This window comes from Muscardinus avellanarius, assembly GCF_963383645.1.
Source record: "Muscardinus avellanarius genome assembly, chromosome: 12".
NCBI classification, from domain to species: domain Eukaryota; kingdom Metazoa; phylum Chordata; class Mammalia; order Rodentia; family Gliridae; genus Muscardinus; species Muscardinus avellanarius.
The window spans coordinates 93,718,427-93,741,904 of NC_137798.1; the positions used below are offsets into that span (position 1 = coordinate 93,718,427).

At 43.3% G+C, this 23,478-nt stretch overlaps 1 protein-coding gene across 1 annotated transcript in view; it reads left to right on the forward strand.

Annotated features, from left to right (window-relative positions):
• The window catches only part of TDP1 (tyrosyl-DNA phosphodiesterase 1), a gene marked incomplete at both ends in the record, with an annotated part of 79,113 nt that overhangs the window by 13,274 nt on the left and 42,361 nt on the right, over positions 1–23,478 (forward strand). The window contains 8 exons of the mRNA XM_080707343.1: positions 2,613–2,647; positions 7,247–7,339; positions 11,188–11,355; positions 11,578–11,656; positions 14,243–14,428; positions 15,685–15,733; positions 17,825–17,891; positions 19,666–19,773. Of these exons, the coding sequence (XP_080563469.1) occupies positions 2,613–2,647; positions 7,247–7,339; positions 11,188–11,355; positions 11,578–11,656; positions 14,243–14,428; positions 15,685–15,733; positions 17,825–17,891; positions 19,666–19,773 (785 nt within the window). The remainder of the gene's footprint in view (positions 1–2,612; positions 2,648–7,246; positions 7,340–11,187; positions 11,356–11,577; positions 11,657–14,242; positions 14,429–15,684; positions 15,734–17,824; positions 17,892–19,665; positions 19,774–23,478) is intronic.

A 23,478-nucleotide genomic window follows, 5' to 3' on the forward strand; every position in this document is an offset into this window, starting at 1 on the left:
ATGTTGACGCTTCTCCCATTTTCTAAACAGGGGCCTAGGCCTGAGTTTGAGGCCCGTGGTGATCAGGGGCCAGCCTGTCTGCGCTCTGGACCACCTCTCTACCCATGTGTAACAGTGTGACCAGGCTGCTGCAACAGAGCCTGGGTGGATTTTTTTTTTTTTTTTTTTTTTGGACTGGGCAGTATAAACAACCGATCTTACTTTCTCCCTGTTCTGGAAGCTGGAAAATGTTAAGATCTGGCTGCAGGTCAGTCCAGGTCCGATGAGGACCCTCTTCCTGGCTTGTAGGTGGCCACCTTCTGGCGTCCTCACATGGCAGGGGAGGCGGGAGCCCACACCAAGCTCTAGCGCCTCTAATGACAGTAAACATGCTGAACGAGCTCCCTCAGGACCTCATTTAGCCTGGTTACCTCCATAAAGGCCCTCGCTCCAGATAGAGCCACACTGGGGGTTGACTTGGGGGGACCCAAATGTTCAGTCTGAAACACTGTCATTTGGGTCTTGTCACTTAAGCCCGATTGTTTAAGCCTAATTTCTTCATGGTTAAAATGGACTGCTAATGCCATTCATTACCGAGTTTAAAGGATTTGGTGCATTAGCCCAAAAAAGCACTCATTAAATATTATCCGTTGATGTTCTTATCATTCTTTTTTCTTGTGCTTAGACTTGCCCAAAAGCATATAACTTACAGCAAAACTCAACTCAGAAGCCAGATCCCTGGACCATTGCTCTTTCTCAGCTGAGAATCAGTTTACAAAGTGACAGTCTTCCTTCTAACTCTGTCATTTTAAAGGCATGCGGTACCGTGTCCACATCTCTTTTCCATGGCCAGAATGCACAAATGCATGCTGGTCTGTGAGCACCCCCCAACACTGCATGTACAGGACTACCGGTTGGCAGCTATCCCCCAAAACAGGAACTGTATTGTGCCCGCCTGCGTGTTCCAGTGGCCTGTTACCACCCCAGCAAGCAGTTCCACCCTTCGGGCATGTGTGGGGAGGTGGGGTGGGACAGGGCCGCAGTAGTGACGGCTTCCATTTATACAGCGCTTCCTGAAGGCAGACCCCTTTCCTTCCTGTTTTTATATACATTTTCTCATGTACTCCTGACTGCTCTGAATCGCATAATAGTACTGGTCTAACGAAGAGAAAGCTCAGGCTCAGAAACAAGTCTTTAGGTCACGCAAAACTGCGAAACTATGAAGATAGAATTTGAGCCCATGTACGGCATTCCTACGCCATTTCCCTGGCGGTCTATTTTGACTTTTTCATAACCTACACCTTCCGGCATATTCTGCTTAGCCAAGGTCTTGCTGTACTGGAGATCAGATAAAAATGTTTTACTTTTCCACATAAGCTCCATTTGTTTGTAAAGATGTCACTTTGTAACCAAAGTGGATGTAATATCTCTTTATTTTCAGCACTTGCCATGTTTTCAGCATAAGAAATTTCTATTTTAACATCATAATATGTTTTTATGTTGCCACCACATTCAGTGTTTCTTTTAAATATGCTCTGAAAACTTTGTGCTTATTAGTTTCTTCTGTAACAAACCATGTTTAATTTTAAACTTTGCTTTGAATCACATTTGTTTTTATTAAGTTTCTGACAACTAAAGAAATTAGATTTCTCATTCCTAACTACTGTAATTAAAATACAGTCTCTACTGAGTCATTTTGGGTAATGAAAATTTGTTTTGTTTTTTTTAATGAGCCTCATTGGATGTTATAATAAAAGCTGTTTTAGCCGGGCATGGTGGTGCACACTTGGGAGGTTGAAACAAGAGGATCCAGGTTTGAGGCCAGCCTGAGACTCAGCTACTTAGTAAGGCCCTCTGCAACTTAGTGAGACCTTATTTCAAAATAAAGAATAAAAAAATCGGACTGGGGGTGTAGCTTGAAGGTAGAATGCCCCTGGGTTCAATCCCCAGCACCACACAGACACACACACACACACACACACACACACACACACACACACAAAGGTGTGTTTTGTTTTCTAAGATTTTGTGCAATAAAAGTAAGAACAGTTTTTTAAAAAGTTGTCCTAGCCAGGCATGGTGACGCATACTTGTAATCCCAGCATTCGGGAGGCTGAAACCCGAAGATCACGGTTCGTGGACAGCCTCAACTACTTAGTGAGGCACTCTGCAACTCAGTGAGACCCTATTTCAAAACAAAGAATTAAAAAAAATTATAGGGCAGAGGATGTAGTTTGGAGGTCGAATGCCCCTGGGTTCCATCCCCAGACCCATAGATGGATGGATGGATGGATGGATGGATGGATGGATGGATGGATGGATGGATGGATGTCTTGCCAGGCGTGGTGGCACATGCTTGTAATCCCAGTACTTGGGAGGCTGAGAAAGGAGAATCACACAGGTACGAAGCCAGCCTCAGCAGCTTACTGAGGCTCTCAGTAACTTAGTGAGACCCTATTTCCAAATAAAATAGGTCTGGGAGTATAGCCCAGAGGTAGAGAGCCTCTAGGTTCCATCCCCAGTACCCCCCCACACACACACAAAGTTGTCTTGATCATCTTCTAATTTAATTTCTAATAGGTATATTATTAATTGAGTTCTTTTTAATAACTGACTTGTCTTCTTCATCCTAGGCAAAATTGGACATAGCATTTGGAACACATCACACGTAAGCAACTTTTATGAATTTGAGAAAGATACGATTTTAATAGATCAAACGATACTGTCACAAAAAGTGTCCTTAAAAGGACTAGTGTGTGATTGTTTTGCTAGGAGAGAAAAAAATTAATCTGTCAATAGTGGATTAAGTGAAGTTGTGTTGTGATAGCTTTAAGACATAATGTTAGCCGGGTGTGGTGGTACACTCCTGTAATCCTAGTACTTGGGAGGCTGAGACAGGAGAATCGCGGGTTCACAGCCAGCCTCAGCTACTTCGGTCCTTTACAACTTAGTGAGACCCTGTTTCAAAATAAAGAATAAAAAATAGGGTTAGGGATGTAGCTCAGAGGTAGAATGCCCCTGGGTTCCAGCTCCAGTACTGCAAAAAAAAAAAAGATACAATGCTGGGATTCTGACTGTCAGCATGAAAGTATAAATCCGACTCTTGAGATTTTCATCTTTGTTAAGGAATAAGATTGTGTGGTCCTGTGGTTACAGGTGATTATATGTATGCAAGTCCCGTGCCTATGGATTTCCCTGCTTTTAAAAAGTTCTGTGATTCTTACTCATTCCTTTTAAGGATTAATTTTATTGAGTAGCATATTGTTAAGTCAATTCCATTCTACAATTGTAAGAAAAACTATTTTATCAAAAGTTGTCGACTTGAGGGGCCTGTCCCAGTACAGGTACAAGTACAGCTGAGTATGGCGGCCCACTCACTGCTTCCTGTGCTGCTCCTGGGGGCACTGAGTGCGGAAGCCTGCCCAGGATCTTTGTCTAATGGTCCTCAGCGAGCATTCGGAGCTGGGTGTGGTGGTGCACGCTTGTAATCCCAGTACTTGGGAGGCTGAGACAGGAGGACCACAGGCTTGAAGCCAGCCTCACCTACCTAGTGAGGCTCTCCATGACTAGGTGAGACCCTGTTTCAAAATAAAGAATAAAAAATAGGGCTGGGGGTGTAGCTCAGAGGTAGAATGCCCCTGGATTCAATCCACAGTACTGCCAAAAAAAAAAAAAAAAAAAAAAGCATTTGGTCTTTTTAATTTTATGGATCAGGAAACTTAGGCCCAAAGTGGGGACAGAAAGAGAACACATTTATTTGAACTTTAGTTTTTTTTGTTGTTGGGGTTTTTTTGTTGTTATTGTTGTTTTGTTTTGTTTTGTTTTGTTTTTGGTGATACTGGGGTTCCTGGAAACCCTTCTACCTCCGGGCTACACTCCTAGACCCATTTTTATATTTTTATTTGGAAACAGGGTCTCTTAAGCCAGTGCGGCTGGCTTCGAACCTGCGCGGTCCTCCTGTCTCCGCCTCCCAAGCACGGGGATTACAAGTGTGCACCACCACACCCAGCTTAACTTTAGTTTTTTAATTTGTTCTTGTTTGCTCCTGGCTACAATTGATCTCGTAGTTTTCGCTGGTCCATTTGTCTTCCCTCCCTTCCCGCCACACACACATGGACTCCCACCACAATTTGCAGGTTAAACCTAGTAGAGGTTGGTTTCTTCCTCTTCCTTCCTTCCTTCCTCCACTTGTCAGTGCCAGGATTAAACTCAGGACTTTGGGCCTGCTAGGCAAACACTCTACCACTGAGCTGCACCCTCAGCCCCTAACAGAGTTCTTAATTCAAAGTTTAATTTTTCTTTTTCCTTTTTGCACTACTAGGGATGGAACCCAGGGGTATTCTACCTCCAAGCAATACCCCCAGCCCTATTTATTTATTTATTTATTTATTTATTTATTTATTTATTTATTGAAACAGGGTCTCACTGAGTTGCAAAGGGCCTAAGTAGCTGAGGCTGTCTTCCAACCTCCATCCTCCTGCCTCAGTCTCCCAAATGCTGGGATTACAAGTGTGCACCACCACACCCAGCTCAGGAGTTTAAGATTTTTTTTTGAAATTAATTAAAATAGAACCTTTCCCACCCTGATAGTATCCATAGTTTGCATTTTGTTGAAAAGCTGGGCAATATCTTGTAGAAGATAGAGCTCGTGTCTTGACATTACTTTTGGTGGCTTATTGTTTGACTCATTATTTATTAAGTACCTGTTCTGTTCTTGAGTCACAACCCTAGAGAATATAGTTTGTATCCTCACAACTTTTCGATTTTTGGTGAGGTAGTAAAGGAGAAAGTCCTCAGCTCGTGGTGATGAGCTCCAGCCTGGCCGGTGGAGCTGTGAGTACACGGGGCTTTCTCTGCAGCGCCACACCTGGGAGGCAGGTAACGCCCAGTACTGTGCGCAGCACGTGCAGTAACCAGGGTGCAGCCCCTCGTCCCTAAGCCCAGTCTTGAGAGGCACTGAGCCTGCCTGTCCCGCTGCCGCAGGGTGCTGTACCACCATGGCCGGTCTCAGCCGTGTTTAGGGTGATAAAGCTCTTTGGTTTTCCCCAGCGGGGGCCCTGACAAGTGATGGGGAGGCAGGGCCAAAGCAGCTGAATGGCAGCGTCATGACCCAACAGGAGCTGGTCACAAACGTCCTGGCGGGTAGAGCATGCCTCTTCCCACAGTAGCTGGGCCGCCCACACCACCGTTTAGTCACCAGGACTCCCAGTTCCCTGCCCCTTTCTCGATATCATGGTGTGTCCAGTCGTCACTATCAGCCCTGTTAAAGTTGTACAAGGCGAAGGGGGCATTTGGTATCTGGCACATGTGACCCCAGCGAGCTGTCCCGCTGGCTCCTTTGGGGACCTGGATAAGCCCTGGTGATTCTCCCAGCCACAAGTGCTGCAGTTGTTAAGTTGTGCTGCAGGGAAGAGTCCTTTCCCTGCCTTGCTGTGAAGGTTGGGCGTGATGACCCACGCTAGGCGTCTAGAACTGCGCCTGGCACCAGGAGCCTGATAGATGTTCGTTTCCTTCCCTCCCGGGGCCTGGCTTCCAATTGGGAAGCGTCACTTTTGCCTCCCCCGCTACTAAGAGTCAGGACCGTAGGCCCACTGCCTTCAGTGGGGACGCCGTTCCTTGCTTGCCCTTTTCTACTTATTTTGAGCTGGGACCTTTTTGACACGCACCCTTTTATCTATGAGGAGATGAATACAGCTCCCCTTAAATTACTTCATAATTCTATTTTGATAGGATTCACTGACATCAGTGCACAGTTTTCCTTATAATTGATGCCTTGATTAATGGAAATATTTGTAAAACTTGCATCATAAATCCATAGCCGGCTTACCCTTAATTGTAATCAGCTGCTAACATGGCATCTGCGTATGTAAATGTGCCCAGATCTCGGGGAGCGCGTTTCATAACTGGAAGGAAGATGGCTTGGCAGCTGTCACTCCCCAGCTTGGCATTCACCTACTGTTTGCCAGCTTGGGTTAATTTCTCATTTTGACAAAAGCTAAAAAGCCCATTCTCTTTTCTGTTCTTGTGTTCTGTTCCTTATCCTTTTATGCTACCTCCATCCTGCCCAACAGTGTTTATGTGGTGGTTTCTTTGGGGAGAAATGGTGGTTCATTTTTTGTCCTTCATAAGTGAACTGAGTGACATGAGTAAGTGTTAAGTAGCATCTGGGCCTCGGTCGACATGATAAAGTAAGTCAAAAAAGAGTTACAGGCTGAAGAAGTGACCACTAGTTGAGAGAAAATTTAAATTCCTGACGTAGTTAGAAAATAATTGGGAGGTAAACATCATCTAACACTAGATTAAGAAATCAAGGCACTGACGGCATCATGGGAACCTGTGTGCTGGTGTTTGACACAAACAAAACGTGATTCAACTTCATTTACAAGGGTCCCGAGGTCGGGTTGACCCGTCAGGTTACAGGTGAGAATTAAAGGGTCAGGGATACGGAGGCTGAGTGGAGCTTGGGTCTTCAGACTTCAGGGGGAAAGCTCTTCTTTATCTCCTTGTTCCTGCCTCTCACTGAAAATACACAAGAGAGATATGTTGGGTGATGAGGGGCCTGGGGAAGCCTCCCGGAACCAGGTCTGATTTGAGTTAATGAAGAAGAGACTCACCTCAAGCCCAGGTGCCTACTGGCAACAAGTGTGGCTTTTTTTTTTTTTTTTTTTTTTGGTCATTAAGTCAGTTTAATGAGGATGAGGCATCTTGTGAATTTTGTAAAATTGCAGCTCACAATTAGGAATGTGTTTCATACATTTCACTTGTGATGTTCACAGGCATAACCTTGTGCTAAAATGGAAGCTTCCTGAACCAATAACATCTTTATATAGCGCAATATATTCAGATTTATTCTACTTCAGTTGTTTAAAACATTCCAGTCATGCCACTGCAAGAGGTTGTGCCGATTCTTTGAAAAACACTGTGGAAGACGGTCCCTGTTGACTATACTAGCGCAGTGCTGGACAGATAACAAGGCACCAGGCAGGAGGGGCTTGTTGACGGAGCAGGACACCAGGTGGCCACGTCGGCGGGAAGGGCTGAAAGTTTCCTTGCCACCAAAACCCGAGCACGTGCGGAAGGGGATTTCCTCCCATCACTCTAGCAGACCCTCATGATGGTAATGTGTAGAAGGGAAGATTATGAACGTTACATGTTTGAGTAATATGAATTTAAGAATTCTTCTAGCTATTCGTTACATTTACATTAGGAAGGTATTGCACATTTTGAAAGCCCCAGATGCTTTTTAATCCCTTTTCCATTTTTGAAGGAAGATGATGCTGCTGCTCTACGAAGAAGGCCTCCGGGTTGTGATCCACACCTCCAACCTCATCCGTGAAGACTGGCACCAGAAGACCCAAGGGTTCGTGGTGGCCTAATCACTCCATTCTATTCTTTTTTTCTTTTTCCTGTTCTTTTACTTGTCCAAATAATACACAAGTAGCATTGAAAAGAAGCATATGCAAAAATGGTTGCCATGTTTTCTTTATTTTTTATTTTTTGTTTTCATTTTGCAGTATTGGGGATGGAACCCAGGGACTTATGCATGGTAGGACAACACTCTATACTGAGCTACACCCCAGCCCTACGGTATTCTTTATTAATCCCCCCTCTTCCATTTCAAGGCATAATCATCCACAGCTCTCTCTGTTACACATGAAAACGTACGTAAATATTTACTCTGTTTACAGAGAGTAGTTTTCCCCCAGTTTTTATGGAACTTAGATTTTTCTCTGTCACACACACTCTCTCTCTCTCTTTATTTCACTCTCTCCCTCTCTCTCTCCTCTCTCTCTCTCTCTCTCTCTCTCTCTCCCTCCCTCCCTCCCTCCCTCCCTCCCTCCCTCTCCTCTCTCTCCTCTCTCTCTCTCTCTTCTCTCCCCCTCCCTCCCTCCCTCCCTCCCTCTCCTCTCTCTCCTCTCTCTCTCTCTCTTCTCTCCCCCCCCCACCAGTTAAAAGGAATAGCTTGTGCAAAGGGTCTGAGGCAGCAAATAGGCTTGAACCCGTTGCTTTCCCAGTTTGACTCACCAGGTAGCTCTCTTGGTTTCTGCTCACCCTGTACTCATCTGGACTCTTGCCCATCACTTCTAAACAGGTCTCAGAGGAAAACTTAGTATGGGGCAGGATTATGTTAACAGTATGCTAAAATTTTCTCCCACTCCTGATCATTTTGTTTTCCCGTGAAACAGAAACTGGTGCCTTTTTAGAGCCTTTAGTATGCAGTTGTCTGAAGAATCGAGTATGAAGGTTTTTCTAAGCTTTTTGTTGATTACTCACCTGTTCCTGGTACAAATATACAAGATCTGTTTTTTTTTTTAACCTGTTTTATTAAAAAAGTGGGGGGGAGGTTGCTTTTTAAGGGGGATTTTAGGCATCTGCACAAAGCAACTTTAGTTCTTTTTCTCTGCCCAGGTAGGCTCTTTACTGGGGTAGCTTTAATTTCCTGTTCTAAGAGCTCATTAGCAGTTTGGGCTCTGTTGGGAGAAATGGAAGAAACAGGCATTTGTCTAGCACCGTTTCAGGCCTGAGCACCTCTCCTCTGGTCCTCACCTGCCTTCCTCTGCCTGTTCCATTTCGTAGGCTCGGCTGGAACTCCTAGTTCGGAGCATCCTGTCTCAGGCTGAGCTCTGCTGGGAGCACAAGTGACTCCTTGGCTAAGCTGAAGCAGCCGTCCAGATGCCACCACCTGGGCCTGCTTCAGCCTGAGTGTGTCCCGCGGGCTAAGCGTGTTCTAGTTTCCCAGGGTCCCCCTTAAAATACGCTTCTCAAAGTATCGCACAATTCTCCTGATACAAGTCAAAGGGATGTGTCTCCACCCTCCAAAGGCCTCAGAGACAGGACTCCCTTGATCCTTTGCTGCCCTGAGAGCTTCTGAGGCAGGTCTCAGGCTGCCAGATTTGGTCTGGGAACTCAGATTAAGCCCCTGCAGGAAAGGATAGGGTGGAACCTGAAGGGAGTCGCACTGAAATCTGTGCGCACGTCTATCCCTGGTCTGTCCCTATGACTTGGATCTCACTAAGATGTATAATTACAGTGTATCGGTAAAGGTATCCAGGCGTGGTGGTGCCCTTATAATCCTAGTACTTGGGAGGCTGAGACAGGAAGATCACAGGTTCCCAGACAGCCTCAGCTATTTAGTGGGGCCCTCCGCAACTTAGTAAGACCCTGATTCAAAATAGAGAATAAAATAGGCCTGGGGGTGTAGCTTGGAGGTAGAATGTCCCTGGGTTCCACCCCCAGCACCACAAAAAAAAAAAAAAAGAAAAATTTACTAAGGTAAGTTAAATAATTTTTTGCATGTATAATAATGATATAAAATGTAAAAAAAACTTAAAAAAGAAATCAGATTTAATTTCACTTACTCTTAGGGAATCAGTAATTAATGTAAATAAAGGAATTTTTGAAGTTGGCCTGTAGTCTTAAGTGGCTCCAAGAATCCCACGAGGGGAAGACCTCTGTCTCATTCTGGAGACTGGCGCTTATGAGCAGCAGTGTTTCTTAGGCTTCTCTTTCAGTTGCCATGAAGACATGAAGGATAAAGGCTTGGGCGAAACCTCTTTCCTTTATTAAAAGGTATTCTTCATTAAAATTTTTAAAAATGTGTGGATTATGTAGTAGCTTCATATGGTTCAAGGGTCAAAGTACTGAGAATCTGAAATTTCCTCCTGCCATCCTCATGCCTCTGCCAGCCTCCTTGGCGCCTGGCACTCAGCGCCTGGTCTGTGTTCTGTGCTCCCTAATACCTTGCAGTTTCATGTCGTAGAGTATGGCGGTTTTCAAAACCTCATAAAGGCGGTTTCTGCACATCATCTTCCATCATAACTGGCCTGCCATGGCCTTGCTGGTCCTTCTCTGTTGTGTGAGTGTTCCGGCTAGCTCGCCCAGCTGAAGCTTGTCCGCCTGTTAATTCCTCACTCTTAAAATTATTTGTCCCACTGTAACGTTCTCCACTAATTTTGTGAAGTGTTAAAAAGGCCTCACGTCTCAGCATCCTACCTTAGAAAGTGATTTTCTGCCCTGGTCCTCACCCAGGGATGCTCCTGTGAGCGAACGTCTCACCTGAGGGCTTCCGGGTATCTCGCGAGGAGGCCTGGCACATCTCTAGCCCAGCCGGTCACTTTATACACCAAAAGCCAAGGCCTGCAGCTCACCAGTCTCCTTTGAGGGCAGCCAGGTGGCAGAGGAATTGGGCAGTTTCTGTTTGGGCTTAGTGAGAATTGCAGGGTCGGTAGCCACAGAAGGGGAAGGCCAGGATCCCCAGTACTTGCGCAGTGCCTCTGAAGTCAGCCGCTGTGTTCACTGCTCCGCATCTGTGTAACAGCCTTGTGAAGCAGGCACTGCTAATCTAGTTTGCCATTGAAGAAACTCAAGCACAAGAGGTCTGGAGCCCTACTTTTTTGTGACCTACCACGAAGATTATAGAAGGATTGAGTTTAGATATGGCTGGTTTCCATTTGTGGATGTGATACAGAAGTTTTGGCAAGTGCATTATTTCCTTTTTAGGAAAAGAATTGTTAAAATGAAAAATGTCTTTAATGTTTCATTGCCGAATTAAATGTTTGAAAATTTGAAGTTAATGTAATATTAAATTATACTTATTCCAGATACCAGAAATACAGGATATGAAAATATCTCAAACTGCTATAGCAGATAACATTATGAAAATGAGCTTGTTTATGGAAAATAGATTCGCGCATACATTTTTCATGGTGTACATAATTTCGGGTCCTTATTCCCATTTGCCTGAAAGGCTACCCTGATGCAGACATGATGTGGACCTGAGGTAGACTTCATGCTGTGATTACTAGAGGTGGTGATTTTCTATAACCATTACAAAAACTCTGAGCTATTGTCATCCAGTCTTAGAAAGCAGCCTAGAGAGAGAGAGACAGCAGGAAGAGGAGCAGTAGGAAGCGTGGTCAGTGCATAAGAAGGCGATGGAGAGATGTGGGTTGGGAGCGGTGGACAGAGGCCAGGTCTCAGGGCCTCGAATTCATGACGAGTCGTTCAAAAGCAATTCCAGCTCTGAGGGCGAGCCACTGGATTGGCGTGATCAGGTCGGCCTCATATTCCCTGAGAGTCGCTCCGCTACCAAGAGGAGCTACGTAGTGAGAATTCACCTCTCCCGTAGAGGGTGCACAGTCAGGGTACGGGCGTCATCGTGAGCCCTGCTGCTCCCGACTATTAACACTGATTTCTTTTCCATTCCAGAATATGGTTGAGTCCCTTATACCCACGAATTGACGGTGGAGCCCACAGATCCGGAGAATCCGCAACGCATTTCAAAGCTGATCTCATCAGTTACTTGATGGCGTATAATGCTCCTCCTCTTCAGGAGTGGATAGACACCGTCCGTGCGCACGACCTCTCTGAGACCAAGTACGGGTCGCCTTTTCTATGTGGGGTGCTTCCATAATAGGTTCCTACTGTAACTTTGAGAGGGTCAGTTGCTACTGTTCATGAGGTAGCCCAAGGCCACCGGTCAGCTTCTAGAACATTGCATATTGTATCTGCCTTCAGTGCATATTTTGTGATTCTTAGGTGGCATATAACACATGACTGTGTTCTATAACTTTTAACTTGCTTTTTATTTCTTTTTAGTGTTTACCTTATTGGTTCTACCCCAGGACGCTTTCAAGGAAGTCAAAAAGACAATTGGGGACATTTTAGGCTTAGGAAGGTAAAAAAAAAAAAAAAGCTTTTACTGTTTTAATAATTTTTTAAATTTTAATATAAATTCTTTTTTCTTTTTTACTCGTAAATGGTCTATTTTGATGGCAGCTTCATAGTATTTCCAGTACAATTCTGGAAGAATGTTAGGCACTTGGTAAATTATGTAATTTTAGTTTTCAATAATTTAATTTTTGCCTCTTTTATAGCTATGGACCGTTCTGAATGGTATAAGTATTTGGACTTTTTCTTAGTTTTGTCCATGACTTTTTTTTTTCTTTTTTTTTTTTTCTGGTCTGGAGACGCAACCCAGGGGCATTCGGCCTCCAAGCTATACCCCCTGCCTTATTCTTTATTTTGAAACAGGGTCTCACTAACTTGCGGATGGCCTCACTATGTAGCTGAGGCTGTCTGCAAACCCCGATCTTCTGGTCTCAGCCTCCCGAATGCTGGGCGTACAAGCGTGCGCCACCACGCCCGGCTCATATCAAGAATTTTTAACAGTCACATTCAACCAAAAAAAATTAATGTTGAGTAGAGGCTGCAGCTTGCTATAATGTATTTCATTTTTCAAATTATCCCTTAAGGAAACTATGATAACAAAAATGACATTTACTTTTGGTCTGATATGAACAGAGAAAGGACATTAACAAGAGAAAACAACAAGTGGAATTTTAAAGTTTTCTTCAGCTCTCTTTAAGTAATCCTAATAAATTCTCCAACACAGCTTTTTTAAAAGCGTTAACTCTTTTTATATAGTGGCTGAATATTTATCTGAATACATGGCAGCAGAATTGTTTTGACTTTCAGATTACTTTTAAATGTCAGAATATTTAGATGTAGATAATGAAGTATCTTTGGGGCGGGTCCCAAGTCTAAACACAGCGTTCACTAGTCTGATATTCGCCTTCCACAGGTAGCCTAAATGTAACCATAGGTGTTTTTTGTTTGTTTTTGTTTGTTTTGGGTTTTTTTTGTGTGTGTGGGTCTAGGGATGGAACCCAGAGGTATTCAACCTGGGAGCTATACTCTCTCCCCCATTTTGTATTCTTTATTTTGAAACAGGGTCTCACTGAGTTGCAGGGGGCCTCACTAAGTAGCTGAGGCTGTCCGCAGACCACGATCCTCCGGTCTCAGCCTCCCAAATGCTGGGATTACAAGCCTGCGCCACCACGCCCAGCTAAAGGTAACTGTATACGGTGGTTCCAGTGTGGCTGTGTCTTCACTGCTGCTTGTCACGTGAGATCAGGAGGAGTTCTCTACTTGTGGCATCATACTCATGCTCAAAAAGTTTCAGATTTTGGAGCATTTGGGATTTCAGGTTTTAGGATTCGAGATGTTCAGTCTTGTGTTATGTAAGAATCCTCCTCAGTTAGTGAAACTTTTTTCAGTTTAATTGCCTTTTTCTAAAATGATACCATAACTTAAAGCAAGCAAGATCTCAAAGGCAGCATCTTCTTCCTCGAGAGAAAGAACAACGGCCCCCACTGGCTCTGTGTACAGCTGTGGGGCAGATGCCCAGATCTGTGTTCAGATCCTGACTCGGATGTACCAGGCATGTGACCTTGACCTTGACTTGTTTCCTGACCCGCCTCTTCTCATCTCTAAAATGGACCTAATAAAGGTTCCTCCCTTGCAGAATTTTGTAAAGATGAAGTGAAATGGTGGATGTAAAACAGGCTTGTGGACTATTGGTTTGGATGGCTAGGTAACTGCAGCCATCGTGTGTGGTCGCCATCTTACAGAAAGTTGAATGGCTTCTGCAGAATTTATTTTCAAACCACTTTTCATACTCAGTAGTTCGTGTTGTATCAAAAGCACCTTCCGGGGAAAGCAGGTAGTGATCAGGTAAAGTATACTCCATAGTGCAAGGCCTTCTCCAGGACCAGGTAGCCCTTTAGGGGCTGAGCCCCAAATAGAAAATGGTTATTGTAGTTGTTGGTGCAACTCTGTCTCCAGCACCATGTCCCAGCAGGTGGAAGTTGAGAACTTTGGGCTTTTTAATATATGTAAATATTAATGTCAATTCTCTGTTAAGGAAAATAATGCATATTAAAACATCAGTCAGAATATGAGCACCATGGGTCAACTGCTGGGGCTAATTTTTCTTGCTGTCTCTGGCCTCTGGGTAACCACACTTGATACACGTTTAAATGCCTAAAGTTTCCAAATGTTTTCTGAATTGTTTCTGCAACTTTGCATAAGTATCAAAGCAGGAAATGCAGATCAACCTTCTCCTTGCTTTAGGGGGACTATGTATATGTAAATATATTCTAATAAAGGAGCCAAAATAGGCAGTAATTTGACCCTGTAGGTATTGTTTAGATACATTTTAACAATTAGAATGTCATGGCAAAATTCTATTTTCTTATGCCAGGTTGATAGTTTATCTTGACATTTTTTTACAAAAATGGAGCTTTTAAATTTTTAAATCTGTTTTTGCTTTTAGTATAAATCAAAGAATTTTGAAAAGGAAAATTTCTTCATTTCCCTGGCAATTAGGCATTTCAAGCTTAGAAATCTATGTTTTTAGGTATTAGACATTTCTGTTCCTATTATTTGAGTAACTGTAGCATTTATTTTAATTCTTTCACAGCTTCTGAAGGAACATGCCTCAGCTGTTCCAAAGGCCGAGTGCTGGCCTGTACTGGGTCAGTTTTCCAGCATTGGTTCACTGGGAGCTGATGAATCAAAATGGTTGTGTTCTGAGTTTAAAGAGAGCTTGCTAACAGTGGGGGAGGACAGCAAAACCCCAGGAAAAAGCTCCGCCCCTCTCCATTTGGTGAGTTCTTTTCCTTGTTAAATTACCTCAGTCCTCCTCGTAGTGGAGAGATGCTTTATTCTGTGATTCGGGGTTAGAAGGAACAATACATTAGTACTTTTATTTGCAGTTGAGTGGTCTTAAGGTCTTAAGTCTTCAGTGCTGAGAGTTGGCTAGTTTACTGCCACAGGCTAGCCTGGGATTTTTCTTTTTTCTTTTTTTTTTTTTTTTAGGTTATCAAGTCAAGGGAAGAAAATTTGGTATAAAATTGCCAGCAAAATTATAAGTTCTAAAGCTGGGTATGGTGGTGCACGCTTGTAATCTCAGCCTTTGGGAGGCTGAGACAAGATGATCAAGGTTTGCAGCCAGCCTCAGCTACTTAGTGAGATCCTTTGCAACTCAGTGAGACCCTGTTTCAAAATAAAGAATACAAGAGCCAGGCGTGGTGGCGCATGCTTGTAATCCCAGCGCTTAGGGGGCTGAGACAGGAGGATCGCACAGGTTTGAAGCCAGCCTCAGCTACTTAGTGAGGCTCTCAGCAACTTAATGAGTCCCTGTTTCCAAATAAAATATAAAATAACTTAGTGAGACCCTGTTTCCAAATAAAATATAAAATAGGTATGGCCCGGAGGTAAAAAATAAAATAAAATAAAATAAAGCCCCTGGGTTTTACCCCTCAGTACCACAAAAAAATAAAAATAAAAAGATAAAGAATATAAGCTGGGCATGATGGCACACGCTTGTAATCCCAGTATTTTGGAGACTGAGACAGGAGGATCTGGGTACATGAACATCCTCAGCTACTACTTAGTGAGGCCCTCTGCAACTCAGTGAGACCCTGTTTCAAAAATAAAGAATAAAAAAATAGGGCTGGGGGTGTGGCTCGGAAGTAGAATGCCCCCATGTTCCACCCCCAGAGGCACAAAAAAAAAAAAAAGAATTATAAGTTCTATTAATTATTTAGAGACCTGTGATTAGTGATTTATTTTACATTCAGTTCAATATTAACTTGGTATTTCAAAGGAATATTTAAGTCAAAGTATAATTTTTTCAGTGTGTGTGTGTGTGTGTGTGTGTGTGTGTGTGCCTTCTGTAGCTTAATTATTAGACGCCCAATTGCTTTTTCAGTAAGATGGATCCTTTTTAAAGTTTAAAGCATAGTTTCTAAAATTTTAAAGTATTTTAAACTGACATTTTCATCTTCTTAAAAGCTAGTCAATTATTTTTACCCACATGGTACATTCCAAGTCTTATTGTTTTTCTTTCCTTACTTTCAGATTTATCCTTCTGTGGAAAATGTACGGACCAGCTTAGAAGGATACCCTGGTAATGGCTGGGGGAATCGCCTCAATTGCGGTTTTTGTGTCTGTTCTATAAATGTTTTTGTAGGATTTTTAACAGTACTGTTACAAATCTACTCCAAACCCTTGGTCAGAAGTGTGGAGATGTTTTTTTTTCTTTTCTTCTTTTCTTTTCTTTTCTTTTCTTTTCTTTTCTTTTCTTTCCTTCTTTCTTTCTTTCTTTCTTTCTTTCTTTCTTTCTTTCTTTCTTTATTTATTTATTTATTGGTGGTACTGGGTGGAACCCAGAGGCTTTCTACCTCCAGGCTATACTCCCAGACCCATTTTATATTTTATTTGGAAACAGGGTCTCACTAAGTTGCTGAGAACCTCACTAAGTAGCTGAGGCTGGCTTCGAACCTGCGCAATCCTCCTGTCTCAGCCTCCCAAGCGCGGGGATTACAAGCGTGCGCCACCACGCCCGGCTTGGAGATGGTTTTCTTTTAACTGGATAAAAATCGTGAAAATAGGTCTTGATGAGGTCCTTCTGTTATTGAAGATGGTACGGCGCAGTTTGGCTCCTGGGTTTGTTATTTAATGCTCGTACTCACTCTGTGTGCAGCTGGGGTTCTCATTTTTACCATAAGGTATTCAGTGGGTTCATGGTCCATACAGGATTTCCAGGTAAAGGCTTCTCTCCTGTATCCAGGGCATTTTCAGACCACGTCTCACCATCCTTTGTGTCCATTGTCTCCACATCCTCCCTGCCCTACTGTACAGCTCTTCCACACGTGAATCTCAGATTCTGATACATTTTAGGTCTGGAATTTATGTTTACTCTTACTTTGGTGTAACGTGGTTGCTGTGTCTTTTTAGGGCCTTCTTTTGGAGTTTTCTAGTAGTAATCTGTAAACATCCATCAATTCTGTTCCATCATCCTAGTACTGGGCACCAAACGTTTATGTGGCTCTCGCAGCACCCCCGATGGCATAATCAGGAGGTATTAACTAAAAGCCAAGAGTGTGCACCTCTGGAAACAGCTGACTCTGACTGGCATTCTCTGATGGCTGAAAGCAGAATACACTGAATCAAGACTAATTTAGTCCATTTATTGCTTATCAAACCAGATGTGACCTTGCCAGGAAAATCTCAATAAAGTTCAGAGTGTATTAGCCCACTTGTTTCTTTTTAATGGCAAAACTAAAATTATTTCACTGTGACTCTGGGACACGGTGGTGGTTTTTCTTTTGTCATCTTCCTGTATTTCTAATAGGCTGGAGCTATTCAAAGTGTGCTTTTAATGGGGAAGAACATGGTCTTTTCAATACAGCTATTTTATAACTGGCTCTAAAACAGAAAATGTTTTTAGTTATTTGCAGTAGAAGACAGGACATGCCTTACTGGATGTCAAAGTTGTTTAAAACCTTCTCTGGATGTAGATTGCTGTGGAGAAGTCCCAGCATGTGTTTGGATAGTCACTAATGAATCTACAGTGGAGCTTTCTGCTTCTCAAAGATGAACAGAAATTGGCTTCTAATTGTGTTCCCACGTGGAGCTATGTCTTCATTCTCTTTGCAGAAAGGAGGCTTTTAGGATTCCTTTTTTTAAACCTGAACTATTTTCTGAATGTGCTGTTTTCCAGTCCCATAAGAATCTGTTCAGCTAGTACAAAGCCTATTTGGAAATAGCGGTGCATAAAGGTGTAGTAGAATGGAGAATTGCATTTTTGTCAGAGACTATATCCCCAGAGTGCCCTGGTCTTGGCAAAACAAAACTGATGTCTTAGCTGCATATGGGTAGTAGGTTGGGCCAGGATTCTTTCTGTGTGTCTTCAAACGTTTGAAATCTGTGCTGAATGTCAAATTACCATCATTGAGTGGTTAAGTAATACCCTTTTCTTTTCAGATAGTAAACATTTACCATTTAAGTGTTCCTTTTTCCTAAGAAAGGAAACCCCATTAAGAAAATATGCCTAATGCAAGTCTAGACATTTGTTTTCAGAGAAAAAGTCTATAAAGTGTAATATTGGAAATAGCTGGCTTTCATTTACCTTCTCACTATTTATTATAGATTTTCTTAATGAGGAAGTGACAAATTATATTTAATTATTTTTACTTGTTTTATTTTCTTTTAAAAGCTGGAGGTTCTCTTCCCTACAGCATCCAAACAGCTGAAAAACAGAATTGGCTACATTCCTACTTTCAGTAAGTAATTGGTTCAGAATGCTGCTATTACTTCTTTAGGAATAAGAATGTTATTTATATTGGAGTGTTTTCTTTAAAAAAAGAGTCTTATATAAGACTTTCATCTACATATGTTAGTGATAGAAATAATTTAAAACAAGGACTTGAATTTTATTTTGGAATAGATTTTTAATACCAGTGGGTAAAATTTATCTCAGTGAAGTTTCTATTTAAATATTTGCATGCAAAGAAAAGATAAAGATAATATTGGATAGTTTATAATATACATAAGCCGAATTTTAGTTCACTTTTCAAAAATACAAAATACAGTCATTCTGTCTCTACCATCCTATGATATGTGGCCCGCGCCTACTGAGAGCAGAGCCTGCACCACTGTGCTCAGCAGTAGGTGGTGAATGGAGAGGGAGGGGATTCCCTTTTCCTCCTGTATCTGCAGCACTTGCTCATACTGCCTGTTCCATACCAGTTTGTTTCACATTGGCTTCGACAGGTGTTTATTGTGCCGGACAGCAGGGAACGAAGGCAGGATTCCATTTCTGCAGCCGTCAGCTGCCATTCAGCATGACACCTCTGAGGCTTTCTCTAGCACTTTCTGGAAAGTGTTCCTTACAGAGGACATTTCCTTCTATTGAGCCCCTTTCAGTGTCAGATTACTAACTTCATTTGAATGAAGAAAATGGTGGCCCTACCTAATTCTGATTCAGTTCTTGCAGGCCACCTGGTACAGTGAAGGTTCCTCATTCTTAATGGTTGTCTCAGGAGAGAGGCCATCTTGTCCCATGGAATCTTGGTTCTCCAGTGTTAGAGAAACAAAACTCAAATCTAAAATTAAAGCCACTTTTGAATTCTCTGCCTGATTTTCAACACTCATTTGTGATGGACTAATTGTATTTTGCCTTTTTTGCCCTTTTTTTTGGCAGTACTGGGGATGGATCCCAGGAGCATCATACCGCCGAGCTACATCCCCAGCCCTATTTTCTTATTCTTTACTTTAAAACAGGGTCTCACTGAGTTGCAAAGGGCCTCATTAAGTAGCTGAGGCTGTCCACGAACCGCCATCCTTCTGTCTCAGCCTCGCGAATACTAGGATTACAAGTGTGCACCACCACGCCTGCCCATTTTGAATTTGTTTCATTGGACAAGCTGTACAGAGCCTCTCCCCTATAGAGCACTGTGTCATTCCTACCTTTAGGGACTCATAGTCCAGCCAGGTGACATGAACACATGCAGATAAAAAGCACAAGAGGCCGGGCGTGGTGGCGCATGCTTGTAACCCCCACGTTTGGGAGGCTGAGACAGGAGGATCACACAGGTTCGAAGCCAGCCTCAGCTACTTAGTGAGGCTTTCAGCAACTTAGTGAGACCCTGTTTCCAAATAAAGTATAAAATAGGTCTGGGAGTATAGCCTGGAGGTAGAAAGCCTCTGGGTTCCACCCCCAGTACCACAAAAAAAAAAAAAAAAAGCACAAGAGAAATAATATATATGCACACATGGGTGTGTTCATGGCAAGAAAGGTGGAAAATTGTATTCCAGAAAGTGGTTTTTGGGGAGTAGTGACAAATTTTCTGTTTCTACATACCTGCTATTTAAAGTGAGCATGTATTATTCTATTATCGGAGTAAAGATTAATAAACTATCACAAGTCACAGAACCCTGTACCTGCTACTATCTTGTAGACCAACGGATTTTACTTTTCATGCAGTCACCCAGTTTCAGCATCATGACCAGTTTGTAATACTTTCCAACTAGCGTTTGTTTCTCTCCCATTGCCAGCAAGTGGTCAGCGGAGACATCTGGCCGCAGCAGTGCCATGCCGCACATCAAGACGTACCTGAGGCCCTCCCCAGACTTCTCGAGGCTCGCCTGGTTCCTCGTCACCAGGTACATAGTTAACTAATGAAGTCACGAGGGACCCGGACGTTTCAAGAGACCAGCGTCAGCGCGCCTGTTTGTTCAGTAATTGTCCTTTAAACCAAGTTTCAAGTTAAAACACAAATCAAACAAAAAACCCTGGGTATATACTTCCTGGCCTGTGCGTGGCCTTCACACACAGGATACTCTTGATAGTAAGCTGACAGAACTGGATGAAGTAATCAGCTTGCTTCCAATGATAAAATGCTGTGGTTGAAAGCCGGGCGTGGTGGCGCACGCTTGTAACCCCACCATTTGGGAAGCTGAGACCGCAGGATCGTGGTTCACGGACAGCCTCAGCTACTTAATGAGGCCCTGTGCAACTCAGCGAGACCCTGTCTCAAAATAAAGAATACAAAATAGGGCTGGAAGCCAGGTGTGGTGGGGCACGCTTGTAATCCCAGCATTTGGGAGGCTGACACAGGAGGATTACAGTTCATAGACAGCCTCAGCTACTACTTGGTGAAGCCCTTTGCAACTCAGTGAGACCCCGTTTCAAAATAAGGAATAAAAATAGGGCTGGGAGTGTAGCTGGGAGGTAGAATGCCCCTAGGTTCCATCCCCAGTACTGCAAAAAAAGAAAAAAATAGGGCTGCGGGTATAGCTCAGAGGTAGAATGTCCCTGGGTTCCATCCCCAGAACTGCAAAAAGAAAAGAGAAGGAAGGAAGGAAGGAAGGAAGGAAGGAAGGAAGGAAGGAAGGGAATGCAGCGGTTGGAAACATTTTCTGAGTATTAGACCATCATGTACCTCATGATTCTGTTGATGTTTTGTGTTATCTTAAATGATGTGACATTTTCCTCTATCAGGTGTGACAGTTTTCTAAAGGTTCAAATCATAAGACTCAATCCATTATATTACTTTTTTATACTAATCAAGGCCCTTAATGAAATCAGTTCGTTTGGATTTTGTGTGTGTTTGTGTGGTCGTACTGGGGATTTAACATAGGGACTTTCTATCTCTGAGCTACACTCCCAGCCCTATTTTATTTTGAAACAGGGTCTCACTGAGTTGCTAAAGGTCTTGCTGAATTGCTAAGACTGGCCTCGAACCTGCAGTCCTCCTATCTCAGCCTCCTGAGTACTGAATTACAGGCCTGCACCACCATACTTAGTTTACTTGAAGGCTATACTTAAAACTTGGGTTAAATCCTCTTACCTGTTAACGTAGTTATCTGATTTTTCTCAAAATGCAGTAAGAACAATATGGAGAAATATCAGTTTATTTTATTAAAAATGGTATTATTGAGCATCTTAATTTCTTCCTGCCAGGAACACTGGAGCCAGAGAAGTTAAATTAAACATCTAGGACTGTAAACCTCCTATCCAAACATAAGGAACAAAGCAAAGTCATTTCCTTCCTTCTTTTTCCTCTTTTTTTCTTTTCCTTTTTCTCTTCCTTTTCTCTTCTTTTTTCTTTTTTTTTTTTGTGATTGATGCATGTGTTTGCGCACGCACACACGCACATAAACACAGCCTATTGGAGGGATTTATTTTAAGGAATTGGCTCATGTTATTATAGGCACTGTCAGAAACATAGTCCATAGGACAAACTGGAAGCCTGGAGATAGTGCAAGACTTGATGTTGCAATCTTGGGTCTCTTTCTACTGTATTGGGAAAGTTGGGTTTGATGTGGGGATTTTTTTTCCCCTCAAAGTAGAATTGTAAAGGTAGGTTCACTTCACAGAAATTACATTTGTATTATTGATCCTGTTATAAGGGCCGTAATGGAAATTGACATCAAAGTAACCATGTGAATAATCCTTTTCTAAAGGCAGCGTTTTTGTACCCTGGTTCAGTGACAGACTGTACTTAGCCTGGAACAGAAAGAGCAAGGATTTGCAGCCTTGCCATACACGTGACACCGTGCCCTAGTTGTTGACCAGTGTGAGGACCTTAGTGGAAGCACTGCCAAGATTTATTTCCAGTCGGGATGGTGGACCAGCTGAAGCTAAGAAGGGGTATTGCAAGTAGACCTACCAGCGCGCCGTAGGGTGAGCCATGTGGACCAGTGGGATTCCAGACAGGAAGCTGGCAGGGACAAAGACCACAGAGATGGGGAAGTGTGTGAAGTTCTCAGGGGAATCTGAGTGATTCTGTGCAGCTGGATAAAAGAAAACACAGGCCCATGATGCTTTAGAAGGGATTTCCTAAAATAAGAGCTCCGTGTATTCTCACTATTAAGTCAAAAGGTATCCACTGCCAATTTATCACTTAAGACTTATTGACTCCTCTAGATCGGATGAATATCTGCTGTAATAATGGCTGGCTGTTACTAAATTAAGTCCATTGTAACTATGAAGTTAATTCACCTTCAGAATTTGAAATATGTCATTATGGAGTTACAGCCTCCAATCTTATTTTGGAATATATACTCTATTGACTTGCCAAAATCTTTAAAGAATAATAGCAACAACTAACATCCATTCAGTGAAATCAATGTCCCAGACACGGTCCTCAGCACCTTACGTGAATTTACTGGGCGCTGCTCATGAAACTTGGAGGCTCACCTCGGCTTGCTGTAGCCGTCCGGTGAATTCGCCGCTGCCACCGGCAGTATGGCGCTGCTGCCGCGTCCTCGGGCGTGAGGCCGGTGTATCTCCTCTGTGGCTCTGAGCTCTGTTCTCAGTCTGCTTTCTCTCTGGAGCCTGGTGATTTTTTTGTTTCTCTGGTGATGGTGTTTTCTGGCTATGAAAGGCACTGATTTTGTGATAATGGAGATTGGTTGTTAGCGGGGCTCTTAAGCCCCGCTTTTCTCGTTCACCATCTTCCCGGAAGTTCCTATTTTATTTTGAAACAGCGTCTCTTGCTATGTTGCTGATGGACTCGCTAAGTTCTAAAGCTGGTATGAAACCGGTGATCCTCCTGTCTCAGCCTCCCAAGTACTGGGATTACAGGTATAATTACCACTATGCCCAGTCTCCCACTCTCTTAATTAAGGTAGATTGTCAGGCCAGGCGTGGTGGCGCATGCTTGTAATCCTCGCGCTTGGGAGGCAGAGACAAGAGGATCGCACAGGTTTGAAGCCCCTCGCTGGCTTAAGAGACCCTGTTTCCAAACAAAAATATAAAATAGGTCTGGGAGTGTAGCCCAGACGTAGAAGGGTTCCATCCATCCCCAGTACCACCAAAAAAAAAAAAAAGATGGACTGTCAGGCCAGGAGTGGTGAAGTGGTGACGCACACTTGTAATTCCAGTACTTGGGAGGCTGAGACAGGAGAATCGCAGGTTTGCTACCGCCTCGGCTACTTAGTAAGGCCCTCTGCAACTTAGTGAGACCCTGTTTCAAAATAAAATATTAAAAAAACAGGTCTGGGGTATAGCTTGGAAGTAGAATGCTCCTGGGTTCAATCTCCAGCACTGAAAAAGGAACAAATGATCGTTGGGTGTGGTGGGTCTTCATTGGAGCATTGACCGGTGACTTGAGGCCCCCCTGAGGATGAGGCGCGCTCAGGACAAAACAGTGAGCAGGCGTGGATGATGCCTTTCTCTGCCTGTGCAGCGGCTCATCTTCACGGCTTCCTGAGGTTGTCGCTCTTCCCAGAGGCTCTTCCAGCCTCTGCTGGTCTCCTCCCCCAGGCCCTTAGACCACCCTCAGCTCTCTGCCAGACTGGGGCTTGGAGCTTCTGCATCGCTACTGGGTGACCTTGTAGAGAAGGAGCCTGAGCCGTCACCTT